This window comes from Candoia aspera, chromosome 3 (genome assembly GCF_035149785.1).
Source record: "Candoia aspera isolate rCanAsp1 chromosome 3, rCanAsp1.hap2, whole genome shotgun sequence".
NCBI lineage: Eukaryota > Metazoa > Chordata > Lepidosauria > Squamata > Boidae > Candoia > Candoia aspera.
In genome coordinates, this window is record NC_086155.1 from 113,690,883 (window position 1) to 113,701,485 (window position 10,603).

The 10,603-nt window shown below is 38.6% G+C and overlaps 1 protein-coding gene across 2 annotated transcripts in view; it reads left to right on the plus strand.

Moving 5' to 3' along the window:
- The window catches only part of LOC134493842 (histidine--tRNA ligase, cytoplasmic), a 41,126-nt gene extending 30,744 nt beyond the window's left edge, over positions 1 to 10,382 (plus strand). For both annotated transcript variants that reach the window (XM_063298642.1, XM_063298643.1), the window contains exons 8-13: positions 101 to 194; positions 1,215 to 1,342; positions 1,426 to 1,668; positions 5,100 to 5,216; positions 6,836 to 6,982; positions 10,070 to 10,382. In XM_063298642.1, the coding sequence (XP_063154712.1) occupies positions 101 to 194; positions 1,215 to 1,342; positions 1,426 to 1,668; positions 5,100 to 5,216; positions 6,836 to 6,982; positions 10,070 to 10,129 (789 nt within the window). In that variant the 3' untranslated portion in view covers positions 10,130 to 10,382. The remainder of the gene's footprint in view (positions 1 to 100; positions 195 to 1,214; positions 1,343 to 1,425; positions 1,669 to 5,099; positions 5,217 to 6,835; positions 6,983 to 10,069) is intronic.
- The last annotated feature ends 221 nt before the right edge of the window (positions 10,383 to 10,603 follow it).

Genomic DNA, 10,603 nt, shown 5'->3' on the forward strand with positions numbered 1-10,603 from the left:
AAACAGGAAGAAACAATATGGTTCCAGATTATCTCAGGCTAATAGAAGAGAAAAATCCTTCACTGAAGCAGAGTCTACATAGCTTTGATCTTGTCTACAGATGGCTTGGGAGGATGTAAAAAATGAGATGGTTGGAGAGAAGGGATTGGCACCAGAGATTGCAGATCATATTGGTGAATATGTAAGGCTCCATGGTGAGTATGAAAACAGGTGAGATACATTCTGGCTCTCTATGCAAGCCAAAAACTGATGTTATTCTCTTCTATCCCATCACTGGTCAAGGTAGTACCTGAGAGATTACAGGAGAGTAAATAGACACACAAAGTGGCTGTTTGCCTAGCACGATTGTGGCTGCCAGCACTAGCACATTCCTTTTGATGTGTATTCCCCATTGTGTGGCTCCTTACTCTCTTGTAATCCTTTCCAATCTCTCTGCTCTGTAAGGGAGAAAAAAAAAGATACGTCATGTACAGGACAACGCATACTGAGTGTAATGGGGATCATGTGACTAAGAGAGAAAGTGACGCTGTGAAAGTCATAAATGCGCACCTTGGTTGCAAATTTATTTTTTCAGCACTTTCATAACTTTGAACCGTTGCTGCATGAGGCAGTTGGTAAGCAAGGTCTACCTGTATAAATACAGGTGGTCCTTGTTTAACAACCACTTGTTCAGTGACTCTTTGAACTTACAATGGTACTGAATGAGTGATAGTTATGACCAGACTTCATACTTGCCATCACAGTGTCCCATGGTTATGTGATCTCAATTTGCAACCTTTCTTGCCAGCTTCCCACAAGCAACGTCAATGGGGAAGCCGGAAGAAGTCGGAAGTGACAGTCACATGAGGTTCTTGCTTAATGACCCATACAGTTCTCATTTAATGAGAGCAACTGGGACTGCTGGAACTGCCATTGCTAAGCAGTCTGGTCACGTGGTTTTTCGAATTACGACCACGTTGCTTAACAACGGTGTTCCTGGTCCCCATTAGCATTGTTAAGCAAGATCTATCTGTACAGTGTGCCTACTTCAACTTGTATATATTTCAGTCTTAGAAGAAATGAAATTGCATTGCATATGAGAGAGAGAAAGTAAAGGAGGGTTGAATGGAATAAGTTTTCATAAAGGTTTGCTGCTGCTGCTGCTGCTGCTGCTGCTGCTGCTGCTGCTGCATCTTTCACACAGAACATCTGTCCTACATGTCTCATTTCCACAGGTGGGCTGAGTTTGATCGAACAATTGCTCCAAGATCCAAAACTATCACAAAATAAACTGGCCCAGGAAGGGCTTGAAGAAATGAAACAGCTGTTCAAATATTTGGATCTGTTTGGCATTTCAGATCAGGTAAAATGCTATTCTTTGCTCTTCTAATGACACTGAGTTGGGAATTTCTGTTCCGCTTATGAGATTTTAAAATTGTTTTACAGATTTCCTTTGATTTAAGTCTGGCGCGTGGTTTGGATTACTACACTGGTGTGATATATGAGGCTATCCTTCTCCAGGAACCAAACGATCATATGGAGGAGTCTGTTGGTGTTGGCAGTGTTGCCGGAGGTGGCCGTTACGATGGGTTAGTAGGAATGTTTGATCCCAAGGGTCGGAAGGTCCCTTGTGTTGGAGTCAGCATTGGCATTGAACGGATCTTTTCCATTATGGAACAAAAAATGGAGGTAATGATTGCTTGCTTTTCCTACTTGAAAGCTTGTCTGTGATTAGATACAAGTCTGCTTGCAACAAATGAAATAAAAGCTGCACCATGCAGATTTCTTGGCAACATTTTGGAAGTTGTTTGTAAGCATTTTCTTCCTAGAGCTGAGAGCATGTGACTTGCTTTTGTGCTGAAAGGAGAACTACTGATCTCCCAGCTTCTAGTCCAGTGCCTATAACCACTACACCAAAGTGGCACTCTGTTTTGGGACTAGGTACTTCTTTTTTGTTCATGACGGTATTGAATACCAGATGAATCAAAATATGATTCTCCCTATGTACCTTCTAAATCCTGTCATACATTTGGAGAGCTGTCTGCATAAATTGGATTATGGGAGAAGCTGCATTTTATATGCAGAGGACAGACTCCTTTGTTACAAGGGTGCAAGAGAGATTTCTCATCTTGTTTCAGCCTCCATCTTGTTGCCTCCATACAGTTTTGCTATTAGTTAGCTGATGTACCATATCCAGAAGGCATTAGAGATTATTCCACTTAGGCTGTGGCCATATCAGTAGTTTCCCATCCATCCATATTTATAAAACATTACAGGTTCAGCAAAGGCGGTCCTGCATCCTTGGCTCTATAGCCAGCTAAGCCTATCATCAGGAAATGGAGCACATTATTCATTCATATGTGTGCTTTACAGAAATCACAATGAAAAAGAGCTGTTTATTTCCTTATGTTATTTAAGTGGTCATCTCTGAATTCATACGGCCTAAGTGATTGTTTCAGTCTCCCAGTTCTAGAGGTCTGTGTGTCAGTCTATGTAGAGATAAGGTTCCTGCCAAAAACGTTTAGTTCTGGAGTGTTTCAGACAAGGACACTGTCTGCATCTCTGAGTTTGAATTCATGGACCCCTCAAACATCAGTTACAGGGAAGTACCAGTTCTTTACAGTGGCATTTTCTAGAAGTGGGTAAAATGTTTTAAGTCAAAATGTTCTGACTTCTGGCCAAGTATATCCTAAGCGGCCAGACATCTACTTTGATCAAAGAACAGAGATGAAACGGCCCATGTCAGGAAATTAAAATGTTTCCTTCTCAGAACATTTTCCACGTCTCTAGTATTTTTTCTCTCTGGGCCTCTGTGTTCTGTACCATCTGAAATTCTCTTGTGTCCGAAAACTAAGTCCAAATTCAAGTACTGTGTATTGGGTTGTGGACCCACTTCTTATTTGCAGTCAGGTTGTTTGTCTGTCATCATTACTAATTTGCATTTGGTAAAACTGATGTTCTGTAAATGACTATACCCCCATGACAGCCATTTTCCATGGCAGCACTCAAGACCACTATCTCAGATGACCAAATGTTGCTATCTGCTCCCAAAGATAGATAAATACAGATACAGATACATTTAAAAGTCATATGCTGCCACCAATCTTATGTACCATAACCCTTGGCGACTCACAAAATGATAATTAAAAACATCAAACCATAACAGAAACTTCGCAAAGGCAACATTCCCTCTCCCCCATCATCATTCCACTTTACTGGGCTCCAGCCTCTCTGTATCCTAACACTTCTAGGAACAGCAAGCTGTTCAAGACTTTCTGAAAGACTAGGTGGGTAGGGGCTGCTGGATCTCAGGGGGAAGGGCTTTCACAAGTCCCTGCTTTCACAAGGCAGGGACTGCTGAAGGGAAGGTGTGCTTCCTAGATCCCACTAAGACAACATTTAAGGGAAGGGACCTGGAGCATACCTGGTGGAATGGCAGATACCCTCAGGGAGAGGCAGTCTCGCAAATAGCCTGGCCCCATAACAATTAGGGCTTTAAAGGTGATAACCAACACCTTGAATTGCACCTCAAAAGAAACTGGAAGCCAGGGCAGTTTGCACTGCAGCAGTGTAATATGAGCAAACAGTGGAGTGCCCAGAATTGCACTTACTGCTACATTCTGGACCAGTTATAATTTCCAGGTGTTCTTCAAGGACAGCCTTATGTAGAGCATGTTGCAGTAATCCAACCAGAAGTGACCAGTACATGAGTGATTGTGAGCAAGGCCTCCTGGTCCAGAAATGGCTGCAGTTGGCACACAAGATTAAACTGTGTAATGACTGCCTAGCCACAGCTGCAACCTGCTCCTTGAGCAGGAGCTGCAAATCCAGTTCTACCCCAGCAACAGTCAGAGATGATACCTCACCAGATCCAGGGGAACCAAAACCTCAAAGCCTCTCCATCTTGCTAGGGTTGAGTTGGAGTTCCTCCCCATCCATGACAAAAATTAATCAGTCACTTATTCTAGATAGCGTCTATTCACTGACCCTTAATGAAATTAAATGCAAAGTTTCTGATCTTTAAGCAAATGTATAGAGAGAGATATTAGAGTAACAATTTTGGGGTATTGTATGTTAGCTAGCCTAATATGTATTCCATGAAACTGATGGAAGCCATTAAGCTCCATAAAGAAGAACTATCCTTGCTGAGAAGAACCAGCATACAGTAGCTTCTGCAAAAATAAGTTCCACATCCTAAGTCTTTGCAGCTATATGGAAATGTTAAAGTATATTAATAGTTTATCAAAAAGATAAATATTTAGACAATGTTTGAAGACTTTTGGAAAGTTTTAGTCATTGTATAGTAAAGTTGAAAAAGTGTTCATATGACTTGGGTATCCTCTGTATAATTAAACATTAAAGTTTAGACCGTTTTTTGGCTTAGAATAAAAAGTGTGGCAAAGTTATTGTATGATGTTCTTTTGATTGTATTCATTCTTACATTAATCAGCTATACTGATCAATATTGGTATAAAATGTGTGTAAAGTATAAAATGACAGTGTCACAGCTTTCTTTTATTTCTTTTATCTCCATCACATCACCCATAATTGTATAAATGTTCGTGTCCATCCTTATATTTTTTCCCAGACTTAAAAAGAATTAAATGCTTGATGTGGCAGCTAGTGAAGTGTGTAGAAGTGTGTAGAATGACCTTGGTGTGTACCAAGATGATGAGATCTTTTTAAGGAGTAAGGACTATTTGGAAGGATATCAGGTTGTAATCCTTAGATGGATCAAGAATCAATTCCTTGTACTTGTATCACAGTTTATCAGTCTATCACAGCACCCATTTTCTACAGTAGTGCCAGGATATTTTTTTAATTATTATTTATTTATTCAATTTAATGCTGCCCAACTCCGAACTACTCTGGGTGGCTCACAGTATACCAAAACAATATAACAAACAAACCACAGAACCAAACTTGGATAAAGAAAAAGAAAGAAGAGCAAAATGGCAAACCCAGAAACATCCCCCCAACAACTGACATCCAACAAAGGGGTACCAACAACCCCAGCCCAAGGCCTGGGAGCCATCCAGGTTGCAAGTATGAATTGTAGTGATTCTCTTATTATTGTATTTTTCCATAAATCTCTCTCTCAACTCTTTTTTCTCCTTCAGGCTTCTGAAGAGAAAATCCGAACAACAGAGACCCAGGTGCTTGTAGCATCTGCTCAAAAGAAACTTATTGAAGAAAGACTAAAGCTCGTGTCTGAGCTGTGGGATTCAGGAATTAAGGTGCAACTTAATTATATCAGGGTCTTAGAATTCCAGACTAGATCTCTGAGTTTGGTAGGAAAGAATCTTAAGTATTTCTTTATTTTATTTATTTATCTAATTTATCCCCACCCATCTCCTCCCGTCGGAGGACTCTGGGCGGTTTACAACAATCGATTAAAACCATCACCATAAATACAAAGAATAAAATACACTAAAAAATAATATAAACAGAAGTAAAAATAAAGAATCCAAGTGGTGAAGAATCTAAAACAGTATATCTGATGCAATAGAGCTCTTCAGTAAGATAGACCTGCAACCTGTTCTATTTAAAACCTGGTAGTTTGGGTCCCATTAAGAGTATCAGTTTGATCATCTTATAATGCAGCAAGAATTTCACTTCTCAGCTAATACTATGGGAATATCCGTACAATAGAACACATTATTTGTTCGATCGTTTGAAGTTTAGTTGGTGTGTTCCATCAGTGGAGGATGCTTTCAGCCACCCTGGGAAGAGGGTTTGTAAAACATTCAGAGCTAGAAACATTGCAGCTCAGAAGAAATGTTTCAGTTGTTTGAAAGTTTTGCACTCAGGACAAACAGTGTTTTGTACCAAATTCTTCTGTATGCTCTGATGTCTTATAATGAGCTTGTTTAAAATGGCTTTTTTTCTCCTTTTCAAAAGCCTACACTAAGGAACACTAAGGAATAATTTACCTTTCGCATGAAAGAAAATATTGAGCAGTAGTGGTGTGTGTGTGTGCGCACGCACATCCAAACCACTGGGCAAGAATTTGATTTTGTATGATCTGTAACATCAAGGAAAGCTTGAGCCAATTAAATAAATCTACAACATACGTACCACATCAAAGGCTTTGTTTAATGCGTAGTCTAATGAACAATAGTGAAGAACTTGAAAGTTTGCTCAATTTGATTTTACTTCATTGACCACAGCTAAATATTGCTCTATATTTTTTCTTAGTTTTTTTAGAATGTTAAGTGTTTTTTCTTTTATTCTAATCAGATGTGAATCTTCTGTTTTATTTGCTGGTCTAGGACCGAATAAAAATTGATTTGATAATATAAGCTAGCATAGCTTTATTTTCTTGTAGTGTTTTACAAATTCTAGTATTACTTATATCCTTTTATAGTTATTTGCCCTAGTTATTTATAGTATTTAGATTATTCATTCTAAAATTAATTATAATGTTATAGGATTCCTTTGCTTTTTAATATCTGTAATTTTACCTTAATAATTTCATCTTTACCTTATTTTATGCTATCAATATGACTTATTTTTATGTCTATTTTAGCTTGATTGTTATGTTACTAGTTGCATGCTGGTCTATGCCTGAAATAAAATTGATTGATTGATTGATTATTCCATTATGAGTAACTCATGAACTCAAACATTGCCACAGCAAAGAATCTTTAAAAAGCAAAAGGAATAATACCACAGCAAACTGCTGTGCTATCAAAGAAGACTTCCATGCCTTCTTCTGAACATCTTGGCAGCTCTGGCTAGCTCTCTTTACTGAGAAAAACTGTGATGAGCATCAGAAGTTTTGGAGCCAGAGTAATGAAGGCTAGTTTCCATCATGGCCTACTAACTTTTTCCTCTGTTCTACCATATTTTCCAGGCAGAGATTCTCTATAAGAAAAATCCCAAACTACTGAACCAGTTGCAGTACTGTGAGGAAACAGGAATTCCACTTGTTGCCATATTGGGAGAGCAAGAGTTAAAGGATGGAGTTGTCAAATTGCGTGATGTGGTTACCAGAGAAGAGGTGTGCATGCCATTTTATTTTAGGGTTATGGCATGATACCAGACTAAATGCTCAACTAAAAGCAGGAACTGTTAGATTCTGGTGTTATCTGAGCTGGTTTTTCTTCTTGCAGACATTTCATCACTAATCTAGGTAACATCATCAGTGCTTTGACAGGAAGGAATGAAGTTTGCTAGATTTTTATGTATGGCAGTTTGTCCTACCTGTCTTAATGGGTTGTTACAGCTTGTTGGTGCCTGTTTCTGATTGGCCTACCTGGCTCAGTTTATTGTATTGTCTGCTGATTGTGCTGGTTCCTGCTTATCTGTTGATTGTTGAGTGTGTGATAAGAAAGGATGTGCTCCAGGCTGTTTGTTTCCTTCATGGGCCTTTGTTTCTTTGTCTCTTAATCATTTTTACACAAAGTTAATCTATATATGTCTGTTAATGGCTGATCTGTCAGAATGCCAAACTTCTAGGAATTCTCTTGCTTTTTTGGGTGTGGCTTCTCCTAAGATGATTAGTTTCCCAGTTGAATTTGTGATTCAATTTGTCTCTGTCCTGTAAAATTAAATAATTTGTCTACATACAGTATATTGAAATTAAACACCAACCATTAATAGACACATATAGATTAACTCTGTTTACAAATTTAAAAAAGCAATCAAAGGCCCAGGAAGGAAGTTCTATGATAAAATGGTTAAGGACAAAGATTTCTATCCCATTTTTTGAGAGTAAAATAGGCCAGCTGGGTGACTTTGGGCCAGTCACTTTCTCTCAGCCTTAAGTAGAAGGCAAAGGCAAACCACTTCCAAAAATCTTGCCAAGAAAACTGCAGGGACTAGTCCAGGCAGTCACTGAGAGTCAACACTCACCCAAAGCCACCAAACAAACAAACAAACAAATAAATAAAATCATATTATATCATATCATATCATATCATATCATATCATATCATATCATATCATATCATATCATATCATATCATATCATATATATATTTTAAGGGAGCCACTGAACTGGTGCTACCCTGGGATTGTGACCAAGGGTTTCTTCCTGCCAAGATAGATAGATAGGAAGAAACCCTTGGTCACAATCCCAGGGTAGCACCAGTTCAGTGGCTCCCTTAAAAAGAAGGAAGCTTACTTCCTCTAAAAGAGGTCAGGATGTAATGTGAGGCCATGCAAATCTGGAAGAAGTTTCCTGAAATTGAGCATGGCTATAAGGGATTTGTCAGTAATACCTGCCCTGGCCTGAAAGCCCTGGGAAGTGGCAGAGAGCACATGAATTGAAAATGTGCCCTCACACAAAGATAGGAGCTACAAGTGGTGTTGATTGAAGGGAGCTATTGCGCTGCCATATTTCACAGATAGACAAGAGCCTTCAAGGATATATGAAAAGAAAGGTGAGAAAAAATGCCCAAGAGTACTGTATCGTGATGAATAACAACTCGGGGGAAAATAAAAAAAGTAGTACCTTAAAGAAAAGTTATAAAGATGTTACTACTGCAGCAGATGAAAGGAACTGGAGTGATAGCAAAAGAGGCTTCCTTAAACTTATGCAGGTTTTTTCTCAGCTAAGAAAATTCAAACAGTCCACGTGTAAGGACAAACCACATTGTGATGCACAAAGACCATGAAGAAAAGCATACATTTGCACTTAAAATGTAGGGCTTGCAAATTTTCAGTGCCCCTGGGCTCCTTTAGGAGTTTTGAAATCATCCTCCAAGACCCAACAAAAAGTAACTGTTTTGATTTTGTCTAATAACGGATTGATTAAGTCATTCTCCATTTGTGTGTGTGTCTGTGTGTTTGTGTGTTGGTAGATGAGAATGTGTGAGTTTTGCATGGAGCCAAGGGGCACTGTGTGAAAATAAGTATAGTACAGCCTGAGGCCAGGGCTTTGCTTTGAAATAAAGCAGCTCTAGGAATGATTTTTTTTTAATTAAAAGTTAAATGCCAACAGAAGATAGTTGTCTATAAGAGATGCAGTAAATAATTGCACATTTCCTGTTCATTATCATAGTTTCCACATTACAAATTCATTTCCTGTTCTTGACTTCCAACATGTATACACCTCAGTTCCTCCAGATGTAGTGCAAAGTGACCTTTTGTAGAACATGTTGTGATACTGAATGAGATGACTGTTTTTACACAAGCAGTAAAGTTAGAAAATGATACTAATTGTACTGAGGCAGACTGAATTAAAACCTTGTGCCTTTATTCCCCAAAAAGTAATCCATCAGCTGTTGCATGAGAAACATGAAGCCTTGAAGCAGGAGTGTGGTAGCACCTTTTTGGAATAACAAATTTTATTAGAAGGTCATAAGCTGTCATAAACTGCAGCTCATTTCATCAGATGCATGAAGGAGCTAAAGTGATGTAGGATTTAAATTGGGAAGAGGCAGGAAAGACAAGGTGCTTATGCAGATGCAGGTTACATGAGAGACAGATTACAAGCATCTTACCAGTTAGCAATTGTAATATGTGAAAAACCCATTGTGTTTGTTAAGATCTCAACAAACTGCTAATTGGTAAGGTACTTGTAAGCTGCCTCAGATGTAACCTGCCTAACCACCCTGTGTTCTGGCTTCCCCCCATCCCCTCCCCACTCTGGCCACCCCTCATCCCAGTTTAGCTCCAAATCAATTTAGCTCTCCATGCATCTGATGCAAGAGTTGAGCTGCAGTTTACAAGAGCTTATGCCTTTTAATAAGATTTGGTAGTCTGAAAAGATGCTGACGGATTCCTTCTGATTTTTGGTTACCATAGATGAACACAGCTCTCCTCTTAGAATGCAGCCTTCAACAGTCTCTGAATATAAGTTCAGGCCTTGAATAGTCTTTCAAAAAATTAATTAAAAGTGTACCTAGGCTTTTGGCATGTCTTCTGCTGCATGATGTAAGCAATCTGCTTGGAAGTGACATAAACATGGCAACCCTGATATTTATTCAGTTTATATTGCTGCCCATCTCAAACTAGTGACTCTGGGCAGCAATATGGAGAAGATACGACATAAATGTCACATTGTGATAACTTTAAAGTATAGTGAGAAAGATATTGAGATACATATTTTGTAGCTTAATTAAGCCATACTTTTGCTTTGCAGGTGGATATTTGCAGAGGAAAGCTGGTGGAGGAAATCAAGAGGCGAACATATATTCTCTAGAAATACTAGATTTCCCTTTGAAAAGATCTGCAAAATTCTTCGTAACTGTGGCAAATCAGTTTTTTTTTCAAAGCTGTAATTTATTTTGCTGTAAAGCTCCTTAACCTTAGAGATCAAGGAGCTTAATCTTAAAGAGTAAGGAGCTGTGGTTCCAAGCAAATGAAGGCTGATATTTCCAATATTCTGGTCCATTATTTAAAACATTGACATTTTGAATCTATGATATGATATTAATAAAACTTGTTTCAACCCATGTTTTCTGCATTCATCTTTTCCACTATAGCAAAATAATAAAATGTATTGAATATCTAGCCTTATGTTACTCATATTCAGTCAGCTATCCTGCTTAGAATATTCTGCTGCCTGTGATATTAGCAAGGAGGCTTCATGAAACAATTGGACAAAAATGCAGTCGAAATTTGGGGGGTGGGGAGTCCAGATAATCTACTTTGCTGTTGAAGGCCCTCTCCAAAA